General features: G+C 38.8%; 1 protein-coding gene across 1 annotated transcript in view; it reads left to right on the forward strand.

Annotated features, from left to right (window-relative positions):
- The window catches only part of LOC134749035 (DENN domain-containing protein Crag), a 59,558-nt gene that overhangs the window by 324 nt on the left and 39,593 nt on the right, over positions 1–19,641 (forward strand). The window contains exons 2-8 of the mRNA XM_063683929.1: positions 50–216; positions 9,680–9,844; positions 12,405–12,644; positions 15,070–15,157; positions 16,619–16,778; positions 18,288–18,479; positions 18,894–18,995. Coding sequence (XP_063539999.1) covers positions 90–216; positions 9,680–9,844; positions 12,405–12,644; positions 15,070–15,157; positions 16,619–16,778; positions 18,288–18,479; positions 18,894–18,995 — 1,074 coding nt within the window. The 5' untranslated portion in view covers positions 50–89. The remainder of the gene's footprint in view (positions 1–49; positions 217–9,679; positions 9,845–12,404; positions 12,645–15,069; positions 15,158–16,618; positions 16,779–18,287; positions 18,480–18,893; positions 18,996–19,641) is intronic.

The raw sequence follows: 19,641 nt of genomic DNA on the forward strand, positions 1-19,641 counted from the left end.
AAAATGTGTGTAGGGTTCTTGTAATTTGTTTTTCTGATTTTTTTCGTAGTGTGACTATTTTCAAGGGTAGTTGAAGTGAATTTATAAGTATGGATGAGAAGAGAGTGGCGGATTACTTCGTAATCGCTGGGCTGCCCGAGACGCCAGAGTTACTGGACGATTCTGACTCTGGACATCTGAAGGGATACAGTACTAAAGCTCCAATAACAGATATCAGTAAGTGTTTCTTTTATTATTCTCGCTTATACATTCAAGTTAAGAAAAGCCTAAATCAAACATCCTCAGACCTACATTTCTTACATTAACCTTTTAAGGTTATTTTTGTTGTAACAAGCTTTATAGGTTATGGTAAATATATGACATTTAGGTTTTATTATATGAATTCCTTCTCATTCTAATACTTTATGTCTTGCTATGTTTCAAAGTTTAACTTTAGTCTCAGTTATGATTAAGACGATTTTTTTGTGACTACCCTTTGGTCTTTATTTATTTAGAACAAAATTAGTTTGTATGTACAGTGGAATCCGTTTATTATTACTCCGCTTATACTGACCAACCGCTTACTATGACGTAATGACTGCGAAGTTTGGTTTTCATATAAAATTCTTTGTGACAAAGTTGGATAAGATGATTTTGCTTTCCGAAGATGTGGCCATAGACGTGCCTCGGCCGAGGTGGTGCGCGCGATGCACGTCTAACTAGCCGTTTTGTGCGCGAGGAAATTGCCTCGCGCGTATGCTTGCTCTGTGTGGACCCGGCTATCGGTTACTGTGATGTGCAGAGCGACATTACAGAACTACATCATGAGAACTAGACGCCAATCCGATGTGCGTAAAGAAGGTAGAAGGCAAAGGGGCCCAAACACTGTAAAAATCGTAATGAAACCACTGGCAATAGACATAGTTTTAGTTACTTACTTTAAAAAAACTAAATTTTTTTTTTATACCATGTCGGTGGCAATCAAGCATACGGCCCGCCTGATCGTAAGCAGTTACCGTAGCCTATGGACGCCTGCAACACCGGAGATATTACACGCGTGTTGCCGACCCTAAGTGTCCCGTAGTGTGTTATGTCTAGTACCAGTAACACCACAAAAAAAAAACTATTAGGGTGCCACGGGGGCACCCAAAACTGAAAGCCAGTGGCGACCTGCGCCATGGTCGAGCGCAGGCCATGGCCCCCTTAGCCTTACGGTTAAATACGTCCCTGTTGATTAGAATTTGATAATGTGTTAATATGGTAGACAATGCATTAACAATTATTTTCTCTCAGTTTTTTTTGTTTTGATAAACCTTATCATGTAGTTACATTATTTTAAAAATAATTGGAATGTTGTGTGTTAAGTTGATAGAGCTTGTTATTTATAACAGTCAGCTATATACCAAGCCCTTACTAAATCTTTGATGTTTTTCTTTATGTTATAAACAAAAACATCACTGACACGCCAAAGTCCCAGGTGCATGCAAGCTAATGTAAACCTTACTTGAAATGAAAGGTTACTTATATGGTTTATATGTATACACAGTGGCTAAAAAATAAATGCATTCCCATTGGCAAGGAGGTTTTGGGATTATACTAAGCAACTTTTACTATGGGCCAAACTCCGAAATCTCGAAAAAGAATTTGGCTGTTTCATACATTTTGGCTGGTCCATTTTCTATGGGAGAGTAAATTTTTTTTTGCGATTTCGTGGTTGGTCTCATAGTAAAAGTTACTCAGTATAATCCCAAAACCTTCCTGGCAACGTGAATGCACTTATTTTTTAGCCACCCCAGGGGTTATAATAAATGGTTTATATCACATTAATTGAATTTAAAGTACATCTTGATGTCAACGGGACAATGTTTGCCGGTCAACGGGAAACCTCCATGGGAATGGGAGACTGGGTATAATCTATTTACATAATTTTATTACATGAGTAACTATTGCAATAACAGAACACAATATCATTTTAGTGTTATTCAAATACAATCTCATTACCTATGTTAAATTAAAAACAATTTACCAGGGTCATTATACTTATTATTCTAACCGTGTCACATCAACATGTGCGACTATTGCATATTGAATATGCATGCATTCAAAATTGAGTACCATATTGATGAGAATAATTAATATCAGGTGTTATAAGTTATAGTTCAAATGTTTATAGAATACTAACTTCTGCCCGTAAGTCCCGTAACTTTGTCTACGTGGAATGATGATGATACACCGAACCATGATAGCTACACAGTTGAAATTTTCACAGATGATGTATTCTGTTGCCGCTATAACAACAAATACTAAAAACAGAATAAAATAAATATTTAAGGGGGGGCTCCCATACAACAAACGTGATTTTTTTTCGTTTTTTTGCGTAATGGTACGGAACCCCTCGTGCGCGAGTCCGACTCGCACTTGGCCGGTTTATACACTGCGCTTAGGCTGTCAGTAAAACGGTAGGTCTTAGCTTCGTAAATATATAAATTGGTAACAAATAACTTACGTTATACCTTTAAAAAAAATTGGTACATAATCAAAATTCTAGTAAAAAGTGTGTTTATATACTGCAAAGTAGAAATCTAATCATTTACAACTATTTATAGTTATTTAGAATAGAATAGAATTCATTTATTCATGGTAAACTACATTTCATACAAACGTATTACAAAGAAAAAGTATATTTAAAACAAAAAAGTATATACCTAGTTTACCACGAAATGGTCCCGCCTCAGCATAATGCTAACCTTAAAGTCAGCGCTGGTCTTCCGTTATTTAAGATACAAGTGCGGAAAAGAGGAAATTCGAAACGAGTGGCGATAAATTAAAACACGACCGCAGGGAGTGTTTTAAATCGACACGACTTGCGAATTACCTATTCGCACGTGTATCGTACAACGTTTTACAATACATATGGCCCTGTAAACTTTCGACATATGCACGAAAAGTGCTCTTTACGCGCTAGTGCGAGAAAGCAGCACCATATGTACTGTAAAATATATTAATAACGGGTCACGCACGTATTTTAAGTCGAAAAACGCTCGACAAGTATGTTAATATGTCTGTGTCTCACGGAAGGTTTGTTATTAAATTTGCAACTATTTTTCGATTTTACGGTGTATATAGGCATTTTGTCACATGCAAAACCGGTCTGATATGAACTAGATTTGTGGTCAGGCATCATGTTACGGCTGCCGTTACCGTAATTGATACAATGTTACCATAAATTATAACTACATATCACAGATAATATACGTTAGGGACTGTTGCACACATTTTAGCTGCATTTTAGAAGAAAATTGATGACAGAAATTTTCAGAATCTTATGCAAGGGTGCATATAGATCCCAAAAACCGAAAAAAATGTTGCATGCTGCTTAGAATACCTATTATCATCGATTACAATATTTACGATTAGACCTACTGTTATACACAACTTACAGACCGTATCACCCCAGAGACCAGTAATAAGTAAGTTGACCTCCGGTTTCACTGAGTTACTACGAACTCACGAGTCTTAATATACTAGGGAAAAGCTCTCAGTAAAAAGAAATGTTTGGTGAATGTACAGGCTGGTGAGAAAGGCGCTGGTTTCCTGTCTTTGCTAACTGGTTTGCCAGCCTTTGTGGCAACTAGTCTCCCTTATCGGGAACTTGACATTCTAATGAATCACTCGTTTTAATAATACTCCCAAAGGATACCGTAATCTAACTGATAATATTTAATTAATTTTTCATCTCTTATTAAAAAAACAATAGCACGTGCCCTGTTGCCGTGACTTACAAGAAATAATAACATTTTTTTTTTATAAACTGTAATAGATGTCATATAATAAAGATAAAGTGACGAAGCCCTCCAGTGGTGAAGGCCGGATTATTTTTTTATTTTGTAGATTAACGAAAACTGAAAAAAAAAACGCTCACGAAAATAATTTAAATTATTCAATGACAGAGCTATAGGATACCGAATGGCAAGCGCATAAAAAGATGAAATGAACGGATCATACAAATAACTCTGCCCGCGTGGGATTCGGTCCATGTCATTTTCCCCTCCCTCCTATTTGGAATGGATGTGCAAAATATTAAGTGCTATATTTCCATTCCTCTCATCAATATCGGTTCAGTAGTTAAGGTGTGAAACGGTAACAGATAAACGGGGTGACTTCACTTTTTAATTGATATCACTCCCACGACAAAAAACGAACAAACATATACCATACATATAGGTACATTCTATAAAGAGAAACCAGAACTTAAATTACTAGAACTCCTAAATATCCTCCACTCGTGCACTCCTGGCTGCTTTTCCAAAAAAAAGCTGTTCTGAAGTCTATTTAAATTAGGTAGAGTCAGCAAAAAACAGCCAAAGTGGCCAATAAGTACCTATACATATAGGTGTTGCGATATGCAGTGGCTCAAAAATAAGTTGACAGATTTTTACTGCGTACCCATTGAATTAAATTGGAACGCCCTGCCCGAGTCTGTGTTTCCGCATGAGTACAATTTGGAGCTCTTCAAGGCAAGAGTTAATAGGTATCTCATAGGTAAGCGTGCTCCACCGTAGACCACATCATCACTTACCATCAGGTGGGATCGTGGTCAAACGCCTACCTATTCATCATAAAAAAAAAAAAAAAAAATTAAACCCAAACGATAATATTTTGAAGATAATACGTTTTGTTTTAGGTAAACAACTATAGTTTTACTGTTTAATTGAATTTAATAAAACATGTGTAGGTACAGTCGAAGGCAAAAATATCGATCCAGACAAATGGCTCAAAAATATGTGAACACGACTTTATTGTCTAAGGTGTAAGAGCGTACACATATTTTTGAAACTTTGGGACTGTATATATATTTATGCCGTTGACTGTACGTAAGACAAATATTTTAATAGATTGGCTACTTTGCCCGTCACTATCTACTTGATGCTGCCATACAATATTGTAACCATAACACTAACTCTTATTATGCTCTACGTATCTCCCTAGCTTGCACATTCTGTAATGGCATGCAATTTACTGTTAAGTAACAAATTACCATAAGCCATTTGCGTGGGCCATGATACCTGATCCTTAGGATGCTCTTATCGACATTACGTCACTATACGTGACACTGAGCAAGCTGTAAATAGATCAGTTTCTGCATATTTTTTACCTGAAAGGTAATAAATAAAAGCAAGGAAGAAATAAATAAAATTTATTGGTGCGCAATAAGACGTTTCAAATGAGCAATAATGAATGGATTATAATGATTGATTTCTTGTTAAATTGCCACACCCGCTAAAAAAAGTTACGTTTTTAAGAACCTTTGAAGAACTAAGTGTGTACCGTGTGTACCTATCTATCACAAAGCCTTTCCTGTGGGTGAGTTCCTGTTTTAGATAATTGGGAACATTAATTCGTGCGCACAAACACACAATCGCATCGCTCGCCCTAATCACATCTACATTCTCTTTTCCGTAGAGGTTCTAAAATGTACCGCAAAAATTCCTTATCTAAAAATTTAGTTTTCAATATGTTTTGTTTTTAAGATACCGCCGTTAGCTGCCTCGCAGTACTAAACTTAACACATTTAAACTTTTTCAACAATTTTAATACGATGCAAATTGGAAACTGTGTATTTATAGGCATAAGTATAATTCCTGCTTAAATATAATAGTTATTTGTTATACAAGGGTGCAAAGTTGTATTTTACCCGCGAGTGTGGAATTGAAACACGAGCAAGCGAAAGGATTCTATAGTCTAAAATAGAATCCTGAGCGTAGCAAGTGTTTCAACACACGAGAAGTAAAATACATTTGCACCCGTGTATAACACAAAACTTTTCACCTCACTATAGCGAGGAAAGTGCAACATCCACAGGCGTTAGATCATCTTCATCACTGAAATCACAAATTTTTTTACGATATTATAACAAAAAACTGTAAATTCTGTATTTTTACGTGAGAAGTTTTTAAGTAAAAATTTTGTTGACAATGTTGACATTTCTGACGTATGAAATGTCAATGATGGGTTTTGAAATTGCATCGACTCAATTTGTGCGTTCAGAATTATATTTAACATCATTATTAAAAAACAAACGTTTCTTATATAACTTTAAGGTTTATGACATAAAATAATTAAATAAAGCTAAATTTGGTATTTTTTGTTAGATTCTCAAACCATTTGTTTAATGATAATTAATATCAAACGAATCATTATTATGAGCGTTTTACGTTTTGTTATCTGTCAAGCTACTTAAACATGCTTCATCCAAGGTCAAATTACTTTCCCCACTAGTGGATAAAATGCGTTTTTCCCCGCTTGTTTTAAAGGATAAAAGACAACTTTCCGAGCTAGTGAGGGGAAAAAATATTTAACTAACACATATTGTATAGGTGCTTAAGCACCTTATTCTATCCTATCAGATATTATTGCAGGTGTCCTGCTTAATAGGAGAATGTTATTACATGTGGTATATCGGCGTTTACATTCACAATACGTTTTGTAGGCAGTTGCCATCACTATATATACTCCTTATAAAACAAAGTCCCCGTTTCTGTGTGTGTGGATGTATGTTCGATAAACTCGAAAACTACTGAACGGATTTTCATGCGGTTTTCACCTATCAATAGAGTGATTCTTGAGGAAGGTTTAGGTGTATAATTTGGTAAGGTTTTGTGTAACCCGTGCGAAGCCGGGTTGGGAGTTCCTAATATAACTTGACCTGTCTAAATTTATGTTATGAGGGTTCGAAATTATCCAGATAATTAGAGTCTTTGATAATTATCCCAGGTGTAGTGTATTCGCGTCTCGAGCGCTTACGTCTACGTCGTCTACATAATACAGAACATTACACCAGGTATGGATGGTGCTATATTTATTTTCTTTAAATTCTTTGATAAAAAATAATGATTAGGTCGTTTTTTGCTATGTACAAATAAAAACTGACCTAATATTGATTAGTTTTTTTTATTAACCATTGAAATATATGATAATCAAATAATCATCATGTAACAATCTAATTATATTTTGTACATTTTAGTTTATTATCAAATCGATAAAAATCACGATAATAATCAAGATCAACTATCATTGATAATTATCCTTTCGAACCCTGGAGATACAAGTAGTGCGATAAATTTTCTTCCATTTCTTTGACACAAATACAATACTAAATAAAAAGAGGCGCAAAGCTGTGTGCCACTGCCACGGCTAGATATTTTCGTTTTCGATAAGACACATCATATAACACGGACACGGGTATGAGGGTGCCTGTTTCGCACGCGCGTAATAATAACGCGTTTACAGGTTTACAGTTTTCTGGGAACTTTAACCGTTACGTTCTGGGAACTTTAAAAGGGGTAAGTAGGTAACCTACGTATAGTTATAATTTTCAGGAACCGTGTGTATAAAGAACCGCAGTTTTCGTTATCAGGCGGCCACTTTATTAGCTTTTTCAACTCTGTACCAGAATAATACAACAAGGGCCTATTGACCCGCGCTGATTCATATTTTATTGGTATCATTGATCGATGCATTGAATCAAGAATGTATAAGTTCGTCGACACCGGTCGTATTAAAACTATGGGCTGTTGTAATGTATGTAACGAACACATCAAACTGGCCGACGTTAACGTTAAATAATAAAACGGGCGGTGGATCTAAAAATGCCCTATCGGGATTTGAATACCAGACCAGAGACCAGAGAACAATACAAATAGGGTAGTTGACACGTGTTGATTTTTTATAACTAAATCTAGAAATAATTAGAAGTTAAATAGATAGAAAATGACCAATTTATCACAATAAATTAGACTTAAAAATATAAAAAAATACAAGACCTCAGTTTCGAAAAAAACTTTTTTTTAAACTTTCAAACAGGAAAAAAATAACGGTACCATTCGATTCCTTGTATAGCAACAATAAATAAACGCAACATTTCACCGACAAAATTGCAATTTCCTTGTTTTCCATACATCGGAACGGCTTCTAAGTAAAGTGACACAGTGACGTCACGATGTATTGCTATTTGTTTTAGAGTGTTCGCTAAGTAAAGTGGCGATGCCAGACTTTGACCATCATTTGTGCCTTTTATATTGCTTTAAGACAATGGGTCCCATACAGACATTTGATTCTCAAAACAAACCGGATCGACTGATACCGTTAAAAAAAATGTCCACTACCCTCAAAGTTTTAACGCTTTGACTGTACTAACAAACACTATTAATTGACGATAGGTAGAGCTTTTCATTGCAATAAGATTTATGAATAAACAATTAACTGAGTCGACGTTAGTAATGTAGTTTACCGAACTAATTTGTATCTATTTCAACGAGATATTTTTGTCGACTAAGAGCGTTAATGCAACATTGAATATCGGTCAATTATCATAATAATCCGTTGCAAGAAATCTTAAAGGTTGCCGTGTAGGTCAATACAGCTCAAACTTGATGGGCCGGTTGCCTGATCGCTTAGAAAACACTGGGTAGGTATACCACACCTGTGCGCGATGTAAACGATCAATCATGTCATACCAATACCATCAGAGTTGACGTTGACATGTCTATATAATTTACGATTTAAGGTTAGATAATTCTCATTCACATGAGATTGCCTATTCTAGCACATTAGCCTACAAAAACCGTCCAAGTGCGAGTCGGACTCGCCCACCGAGGGTTCCGTACTTTTTAGTATTTGTTGTTATAGCGGCAACAGAAATATGTGTGGTACATCATATGTGAAAATTTCAACGTTTTGATGGTTCATGAGATACAGCCTGGTGACAGACAGACAGAAGGACAGTGGAGTCTTAGTAATAGGGTCCCGTTCTTACCTTTTGGGTACGGAACCCTAAAAAGGGGAAAGAGCAATCCAAATAGGTGGCGCCACTCGATCCGTCTATAATGTAATTATTGACTCTCACAAAACAATAGATTTACATGACACAAGCAATCCTCAAATCTCCTCACTATGTTCGCCTTTGTACCTCAATTTCTGAAAATTTTATGTGAACCTGTTTTTGTACAATAAAGTGATCACTGCATCACCTACACCTAGACACCTACTCACATTACTTGCTTTTTTTTGCCTTGTCTCCACTACCCTAAGGTTGTCTGTAAGGAAATCGCTCTTTAGCGATAAGACCGCCTGTTGTCTACCATAGTTTAAGTGCTTAATTTGTGTATGTCATGTTCTTTTTCATATTGGTGAGCAATAAAGAATATTTGTACTGTATTGTACAGTCGAAGGCAAAAATATCGATCCAGACAAATGGCTCAAAAATATGTGAACACGACTTTATTGTCTAAGGTACACATATTTTTGAAACTGGGAATGTATATATATTTATGCCCTTGACTGTACTATATATACTATGCGTTTAATGCGTTATATCCTTAACTCTGAAATACCATGAGATGAGATATACATGATCAGGTATATACTTACTTACAGCATAATTTTCTTCTCATAGCAATTTACGCATCATATTTTAGGCATCTTGCCTAATACCATACCCTGCTCCATGCTCTCACATCATGGGAAGTGACGAGAGACACAAGGTTGAAGAAGCAGCTCACAAATTTGTTTCATTCATCTAACTAGATTTTGACTTCCTTATAAGACAAAATCCTTTTATTTATGGGCGATCTATACAAACCACAGATACAGACCATCATTGTTTTTCCTATACGACATTTAAAAAGATACCTTTTTTCAGGTGTCGTATTCCCGAGTCTCGGCGAAACCGTTCCCAATGGCTACGAACTGATCGAGACAACGCCGAGTGGACTGCCCGCCGACCTCAACCATGGTTCTATACGGACGCCCGAGTGTTTCATCTGCATACGACGGGGGCGGGACAGAGCGCCGCTGGTTGATATCGGTAAGACATTGCGAATGGTTACTAGTGGAGCTCACATTGACAGGACTGCTGATCTCAACCATGGGTCCATACGGACGCCCGAGTGTTTCATCTGCATACGACGGGGGCGGGACAGTGCGCCGCTGGTTGATATCGGTAAGACATTGCGAATGTTTACTAGTGGAGCTCACATTGACAGGACTGCTGATCTCAACCATGGGTCCATACGGACGCCCGAGTGTTTCATCTGCATACGACGGGGGCGGGACAGAGCGCCGCTGGTTGATATCGGTAAGACATTGCGAATGGTTACTAGTGGAGCTCACATTGACAGGACTGCTGATCTCAACCATGGGTCCATACGGACGCCCGAGTGTTTCATCTGCATACGACGGGGGCGGGACAGAGCGCCGCTGGTTGATATCGGTAAGACATTGCGAATGGTTACTAGTGGAGCTTACATTGACAGGACTGCTGATCTCAACCATGGGTCCATACGGACGCCCGAGTGCTTCATCTACATACGGCGGGCGGGAGCTCCACACACACGTCGGGGGGAGGGTGCTCACACTGACAGTATTGCGTGCTGATCTCAACCAATCTCCATTCTCATTCCTCGTAGTGTTTGATCTACATATATAATTATTAAAAATACAGGCCAACTACGAACGATTCTGCACCCCGAGTGTATCCTTAGATTCCTAAAATCCTAAGTAAATTAATACGAGTAAAGCCAGAAAAGTGTTAACAAAATCAGCAGTAACATTTTAGTGCTCTGTTGAGTGTACTGCAATCTTTGGTAACAGAAACAATAGGACTACTTTGACAGATGAACAGTAGAAATCTACACATTCATATTTACAGTCAGAGTTCTGGCGAAACATAATTGATATAATGGATTTAAAACTGAAATTACAAAGTGCTATGCGCGGCTAACGGAAGTTTTGTAAATTCGGCAACAAAAAAGTACACCTATTCCTCACATTCGTTCACATGTTTCTTTCATAACCACCTCCATGTTTTATTCAAAAACTGCCCTGTAATCCAGTTAACAACAAAGTAAAAGCCGTACTGCTTTATCTTAAAGGTTATTACAGCCCAGCAACTTGCAGCGCTAGTTCGCATGATTATGTAATCCGGTAGATAACGATGATAGCACGGCGACAGCAAATAATGCATTTTTTGTACAGTTTTTTATCTGGTTTACATTTTACGCTCGGGTGCCCTTTGTTGCCGATACAGATTCTAAACGGAGCGGAATGACATTTGTTAGTTGGGATACACAAAAAATTTAGCTTATTATCACATCGTTACTATCGTTTACACATTGACCATTTTAAAACCTTATTGTAAAGGCATAAGGACTACCAATGATCTGTTAAAAATATTGCTTTTCTGTTAGTATTAGTACACGCGCAATAAGAAGTCGCCGAATGCTACTTTTATGTGACGTACAAATTTTATAGGAGTCGCTATGTCCCAGTGGATATTCTACTAATTCTTTTGATACGAAAAATCGTACCTACTTACGGCTTTTATAATATCATATTTTATAACAATTAACAAAAATGAACCATTGAGAAGTCACATAATTTACAGAGAAATCGTACCTACTTACGGCTTTTATAATATCATATTTTATAACAATTAACAAAAATGAACCATTGAGAATGTCACATAATTTACAGAATACACCGTCATGACGTGAATCACTCTTTAAAGGTCACTGGAATGCCAAATAATAAACATTTACGGCCCAGGTACTTAAAATAAGGGAACCGTAATATTTCGGCAGTGAAATTGTTTGAACCATAAAATTAAGATATTGCTAATAAACCTTAGGATATCTTTGGGTTCATATAGTTGGTCAAACCAATTTGTCAGTCAGTAACAACCAGGAAAATTATACTCATCCCGTTCTTTTGGGTGCTAGTACTAGTGTAAGACAAAGATAGTATGATTATCTCTGTCTATGTTTGAAATGGGAGTCCTTTGACAAACTATATATATAATTTAGTTTCTACATATAATGCCCGGTAAAAAAAAACAACATTGAATATGCTTTAAGAAATGGATAGGGTTTAATAGTGAAGGAACCTCCCAAATACATGTGTTCTAATGTCAACACAGATTTTTGTTTTATAAAAAAAATGTCGTGGTAACGTGGTAATTAGTGCGATAAGGATAATTGTAGCTCCAACTTGAAATAATAATTTAATAAAAAATTCAAAATTCGAGGTTTTGTCCTGATGTTTCCACCTCTATAACGTAACACCTTGTCATACAATTTTCGGAACTGAATGAGTACGACTAGTAAGTACGATTGTTTTGCTCATGATTCCTCTTTATCGATAGTGAAAGCTCTTATTAGACTCTGGCTCGCGATATGTTACAAAAAATGCGATAAATTAAAAAAAAAACTTATATTCCTATGAAATCAATTTACAGTGACAAATTATTTAATAGGCAAAATTTTGGTCATATAAAGAATTTGAAATGACTCGTTGGCCAGATTATAGGGTGATTCATTAGGTATGTATAAGAGCATAAAACTAAACGTACCTATCCTTTTGTTTGACAGGCGTCATGTACGAAGGCAAAGAGCGTCTCATGGCCGACGCTGAAATGGTGCTCGAGTCCGTCGGCCAACGTCTAGCCAACGTCAACAATTCGACAGCGAAGACGTTCATAACGTACCGACGGGCACACGCCGGCGCGCCGTGCAACGCGCTGGTGGTGGTCGATGTGTGTGTGATTATTGCTAGCAAGGGAGAATGCCCGCCGCACGCCTTCTGTATGATCGCCAAGAACCTTAACAAAGGTAGGTTTTAGTAATTAGTAACAGTCCAACGTGAACAACATAGCGAAGACGGTCATATCGTACCGACGGCCACACGCCGGCGGAACTTGCAACGCGCTGGTGGTGGTCGATGTATGTGTGATTATTGCTAGCAAGAGAGAATGCCCGCCGCACGCCTTCTGTATGATCGCCAAGAACCTTAACAAAGGTAGGTTTTAGTAATTAGTAACAGTCCAACGTGAACAACATAGCGTAGACGGTCACAACGTACAGACGGGCACACGCCGGCGGAACTTGCAACGCGCTGGTGGTGGTCGATGTATGTGTGATTATTGCTAGCAAGAGAGAATGCCCGCCGCACGCCTTCTGTATGATCGCCAAGAACCTTAACAAAGGTAGGTTTTAGTAATTAGTAACAGTCCAACGTGAACAACATAGCGTAGACGGTCACAACGTACAGACGGGCACACGCCGGCGGAACTTGCAACGCGCTGGTGGTGGTCGATGTATGTGTGATTATTGCTAGCAAGAGAGAATGCCCGCCGCACGCCTTCTGTATGATCGCCAAGAACCTTAACAAAGGTAGGTTTTAGTAATTAGTAACAGTCCAACGTGAACAACATAGCGAAGACGGTCATATCGTACCGACGGCCACACGCCGGCGGAACTTGCAACGCGCTGGTGGTGGTCGATGTATGTGTGATTATTGCTAGCAAGAGAGAATGCCCGCCGCACGCCTTCTGTATGATCGCCAAGAACCTTAACAAAGGTAGGTTTTAGTAATTAGTAACAGTCCAACGTGAACAACATAGCGTAGACGGTCACAACGTACAGACGGGCACACGCCGGCGGAACTTGCAACGCGCTGGTGGTGGTCGATGTATGTGTGATTATTGCTAGCAAGAGAGAATGCCCGCCGCACGCCTTCTGTATGATCGCCAAGAACCTTAACAAAGGTAGGTTTTAGTAATTAGTAACAGTCCAACGTGAACAACATAGCGTAGACGGTCACAACGTACAGACGGGCACACGCCGGCGGAACTTGCAACGCGCTGGTGGTGGTCGATGTATGTGTGATTATTGCTAGCAAGAGAGAATGCCCGCCGCACGCCTTCTGTATGATCGCCAAGAACCTTAACAAAGGTAGGTTTTAGTAATTAGTAACAGTCCAACGTGAACAACATAGCGTAGACGGTCACAACGTACAGACGGGCACACGCCGGCGGAACTTGCAACGCGCTAGTGGTGGTCGATGTATGTGTGATTATTGCTAGCAAGAGAGAATGCCCGCCGCACGCCTTCTGTATGATCGCCAAGAACCTTAACAAAGGTAGGTTTTAGTAATTAGTAACAGTCCAACGTGAACAACATAGCGTAGACGGTCACAACGTACAGACGGGCACACGCCGGCGGAACTTGCAACGCGCTGGTGGTGGTCGATGTATGTGTGATTATTGCTAGCAAGAGAGAATGCCCGCCGCACGCCTTCTGTATGATCGCCAAGAACCTTAACAAAGGTAGGTTTTAGTAATTAGTAACAGTCCAACGTGAACTACATAGCGTAGACGGGCACACGCTGGCGCGCCGTGCAACGCGCTGGTGGTGGTCGCCGTGTGTGTGATTAATTCGATTATTGCTAGCAAGGGAGAACGCCCGCCGCATGCCTTCTGTATGATCGCCAAGAACCTTAACAAAAGTAAGAAGAACGAAGTCATCAATGATGGCTCATCATCACCAGTTTATTATTGCTAAGCAAAGTTCACTCTTCGGGTACACCACTTGTTCTCGTCTTGTGCAAATCTTATCCAGAAGTACAGAGTATACCGAATAACAACACATACCGATATGAGGGGTCATCCATAAATTACGTTAACCAATTTTAAGATATTTTGACCCCTCTCCCCCTCCCTGTCACACCTGGTCACATTTGGCAATCCCCTCCCCCCTGGTGTGACGTCACATATTTGGCAATTTTGTTTTCAACGACATTGGCTATTCGAATTAGGTATAATTATTTCAATATTTTTTTCCATAAAAGCAATATTCAGAATTTTATAACAGGCAACCGATTAGAAATAGAAAATTACAGGAATAAAAATTATTATTATTCTAAAAACTGGTTATTTAACTGTACATAAAAAAAATCAAAACAATTTTCGATTACAGCTGAAGTCAAAGTGACGTCACAACATGTCACATTTTGTTGATCCCCTCCCTCCCCCTAAACGTGTGACGTAATTAATGAATGACCCCTCACTTATCGAGTATCAAACATTCTACATCTGTTTTTTTTTATAATGACATTTTGACTATGGCAATGTTAATTAAATATTAGATACACCGGGTATGCTACGATAGGATGTATACTTACTTAAAAAATACAGTGCCCGGGAGGCCATATCTTTTAAGTACGAGTATTAAGTTAATAATTTGTTTTTAATTGCAGGACTGATGGGCAGCGACGTTTTTCTCTGTTACAAGAAGTCAATGAACCGTCCACCTTTAATAGCTTACAAGCCAGAAGTACTATTTAGGTAAGTTTACTTCCACCTACTTCCTCAACATTTTTCCGATGGTTGGACAGTCATATGGCCATTATTAAATGCACTACAGAACAATCCACAAACGGTATTAGCGAAGATATTATCATAGTTCGTTATTAGGATTAGAAAGAACTCCGCAGAAGTAAGCATTAGCTTTTAAATCCTAAGTATCGCCGCTATACTTACTCAACCTCGTATCTGCAACACTCATTTGATAACAAAAACACCCTTATTCCGAATGAAAGAAAAGCGACACTTCCATCAAATGATTGTTGCAAATATGAGATTGAGTAAGTATAGCGACGATATCCTTTTCTAAATGAGAATGTAGAAAGTTCAAAAGTACAATTATGAAGTAAATAAAAAGCGTAACAATCGTGCTAGTTCAAATTATTTCATTATCATAGCGCATAAAGTGAATAAAAATTCTCACCCTTAACTTCTGTCGAGTTCTTTCTAATGAAAAAAAGTACAATTTTACATTCGTTTGTCAAAAATTGTTATCGTAATGAACAACTTATCTAAAGTTCTCCTTACGTCTATTCGTTTACATCTGATTCTTGAACATTTTTTTTCGTAGCATCGGCCAACATTTTGAAATGCATTGAATGAAGCTACCTTTAGTTAGTCCTGAAGCTAAAATTAACGTTAATTGATACTTTCACCGTTTCGCTAATTAACGTTTCCGACATTTTAAAACGAACAGTACTACTGTAATTAGGAAAGGTGAATCATGGTGTTACGAAATCAGCATATAGCAATACCGTTTGTAATTCTGTTCGAGGCCTCATTGATACCTTTGGGTATTTCTTTCCTACTTTCTATGAATGGGTTTCTTTAATTTGCATGTAGATATGACTAAGTATGATATGTGACGTTTTCAATTGGAGACGGTGGTGGATGTCGATAAAGGCGATTTCTAATTGCCTTATTGACAAACGACAAGTAATAAGCTACCTTTTGTTTGAAAACGGTACATACATGTTTTGTAACGTATCCATTCAAAATTCAAAAGATTTGAAACTGTGAAAAACGTGCTAAATGAGAGGATTTATAGAATTTTATTACCTGATTGCCTTAAAAGTGAATAGGATAAGGAATTTTTTTTTAGTACATCTAATGACTTACTTATTCGAATTTAAACTATCGTGAGACATATTAACTTAACTAACTTAGCGGTTTCACTCACGTATTTTTAGTCACTCGCGACTAAAATATACGTCGCGCCAGTGACTAAAAATGCGTGAGTGAATCCGCTAAGTTAGTTAAGTCTTACTTATTTGTGGAATTGACGCGAGGTGTAAGATTTAAACAACTCTAAGTAGTCACATCTGTAAAACATCAAATCTTCAACGAAAAATATTTGAGACCTTACTTAAGTATGTGGATTTTTTACAATTGAAATAAAAAAGTTTGGAGACTCCTGATTTAGAACTATGTAACACATTACAGGTATCCAATGACCGAGCGTCGCAGCCTCGCCTTCCCTACGTCCGTGCCATTATTCTGTCTGCCCATGGGCGCCACTTTGGAGCTCTGGCCGACCAACGCCGCTACACCTAAGCCTGTCTTCTCTACCTTTGTGCTTACAGTCGCCGACGCCACTGACAAGGTAACTTGACAACCTTTCTCTGTTCCTTGTGCTATAGTTACACATACAACAGATATTTAATGATAGAGTGTCGTGCCTTCCCCACGTCCGTGCCATTATTCTGTCTGCCCATGGGCGCCACTTTGGAGCTCTGGCCGACCAACGCCGCTACACCTAAGCCTGTCTTCTCTACCTTTGTGCTTACAGTCGCCGACGCCACTGACAAGGTAACTTGACAACCTTTCTCTGTTCCTTGTGCTATAGTTACACATACAACAGATATTTAATGATAGAGTGTCGTGCCTTCCCCACGTCCGTGCCATTATTCTGTCTGCCCATGGGCGCCACTTTGGAGCTCTGGCCGACCAACGCCGCTACACCTAAGCCTGTCTTCTCTACCTTTGTGCTTACAGTCGCCGACGCCACTGACAAGGTAACTTGACAACCTTTCTCTGTTCCTTGTGCTATAGTTACACATACAACAGATATTTAATGATAGAGTGTCGTGCCTTCCCCACGTCCGTGCCATTATTCTGTCTGCCCATGGGCGCCACTTTGGAGCTCTGGCCGACCAACGCCGCTACACCTAAGCCTGTCTTCTCTACCTTTGTGCTTACAGTCGCCGACGCCACTGACAAGGTAACTTGACAACCTTTCTCTGTTCCTTGTGCTATAGTTACACATACAACAGGTATTTAATGATAGAGTGTCGTGCCTTCCCCACGTCCGTGCCATTATTCTGTCTGCCCATGGGCGCCACTTTGGAGCTCTGGCCGACCAACGCCGCTACACCTTAGCCTGTCTTCTCTACCTTTGTGCTCACAGTCGCTGACGCCACTGACAAGGTACACTTGTAATCAAGAATAAGAAACACAAATTATACAAAATAAAATAAAACGTGATAAAGAAAGAAATAACAAAGTGCCACGACATGGCCTCATTTCACCTTGGTGCTGGCGACTTTCACCGCTGCTACTTGACAACCTCATTCTCTGATCATTGTACTGATCGGTCACCATGGCCATCAAGAAACACTGTCGTGGCCGACAATCGTCGCCAACACTATGCCAGTCATCCCTACCTATGTACCACCAGAAAGCCAATGGCCTAAGACAAATTAAATGTCCTGTTCACGCTGCGGATAACTTATTCAAATAAAGTAGTCTAGACTGAAAAATCCAAAGGATCAAGTACCTAAATGCAATGTATGTATGCAGGCCATAATAAAAGATGAATATAGATGTCTCGCTTTAGAAAATTACATACTTAGATTAGGTCTTAATCTAGCCTTCTTCTTCTTTTCATGCTGATACCTTTTGTTAGGGCATATAACTCGAATAATATTCTAGAGCTTGCTACATTTCTAGGCGGTTTGGGTAACCTGGGGGCCTACCACAAACACAAAAAATAGAAATTTCGTTTACTGCTACTCTTTTGCATATCGAGCGAGATGACGAAATTCCGACTTGTCCGTGATAGGTTCTCTGACTTCGAACATTAAATCGACTCTAACCTTTTGAAATTTGTCAGGTGTACGGTTCAGCGGTAACGTTTTACGAGACGTACCCCCACAGTCAACTCACGGAGAGCCAAATGGAGCTCCTCGGCTGGCGACACGGAATCTCACACACCACGCACTCCGTCCACGTCGGCAAGAGCATCTGCCTGCTGTCCCGGTGGCCGTTCAGCGATACCTTCGAGCGGTGGTTGTTGTATATACTTGTAAGTGGTTCTACTGTTTTCAATGCCAGGTATACGGTTCAGCGGTAACGTTCTACCAGACCTACCCCGTTCTATTCTGGTAGCTAAAACCACGGCGGTCGATATTATTTTTACTAGCACGAAAAAGATTTATCGCGTCCATACGGAACAATTTTGAATGCGGTGGGATGTTGTTCTACCATTTGTGTTCGGAATCGGAATTAGATTTATACCTTTAAAAACCATTTTCAATTTACTTTATAAGTAGATTTTTCCATCACTTTAATAAGTACAGTCAGGGAACCCCCCTTAAATTATGTTCTTTTCTAACAAACACAATCTTAAAATGACAAATAAGAAACTATTTTTAAGGGCTTAAGACTTGACTGTACTTGTACTTTAATAAAATAAGACATTTAAAATGTTATTTTCCAGGAAATGTCGTGGAGTAAACAACCGCTAACTATACCCATCGAGAGATACATAACACATTTGTTAGAAGAAGTGCCGTTTCCTGAGCCCAGGATATTGCTGCAGGTGGGTTTATTAAATTCATCTTTATATGTATATTGTAAAAATTGAGAAAGGTATTTTGAGATGGTTTGGACATGTGGAAACAACCCAACAAAGAGAGTGTAAAAGAGGGAAGTAGAATTGTCACAAGATTTAAAAGAATTTTCGGTAATTCTTGGCAGGAAATTAGTTCCGTGTCGGAATTTCGTGACAATTGTCGTGTTGTGACGATTGTCATTGGCTTCGCAAAGTAAGTACTTGTTTATTGGCGATATAATGGAGTTTTTTTTTTATTAAAATGTTGGTGGCAAACAAGCACACCGCCCGTTCGATGGTAAGCGGTTACCGTAGCCTATGGAGGCCTGTGACATCAGTAACAGTGATGTCGACAATTGTCGCGCCTGTCACCGTGGTGAAATAGGGGCCTGGACGAACCTTTTATTACTAATTCGCACGGGTGCAATGCTGATGTATTATACATATAAACGTTCCTCTCGAATCACTCTATCTATTAAAAACACCCGCATGAAAATCCGTTGCGTAGTTTTAAAGATCTAAGCATATATAGGGACAGACAGACGGCAGGAAGCAACTTTGTTTTATATACTATGTAGTGATACGAAATACTTACGTGAGATTTGTTTACAGCGCAACATCTTTTAACCCTGTT

This window comes from Cydia strobilella, chromosome 17 (assembly GCF_947568885.1).
Source record: "Cydia strobilella chromosome 17, ilCydStro3.1, whole genome shotgun sequence".
Taxonomy (NCBI): domain Eukaryota; kingdom Metazoa; phylum Arthropoda; class Insecta; order Lepidoptera; family Tortricidae; genus Cydia; species Cydia strobilella.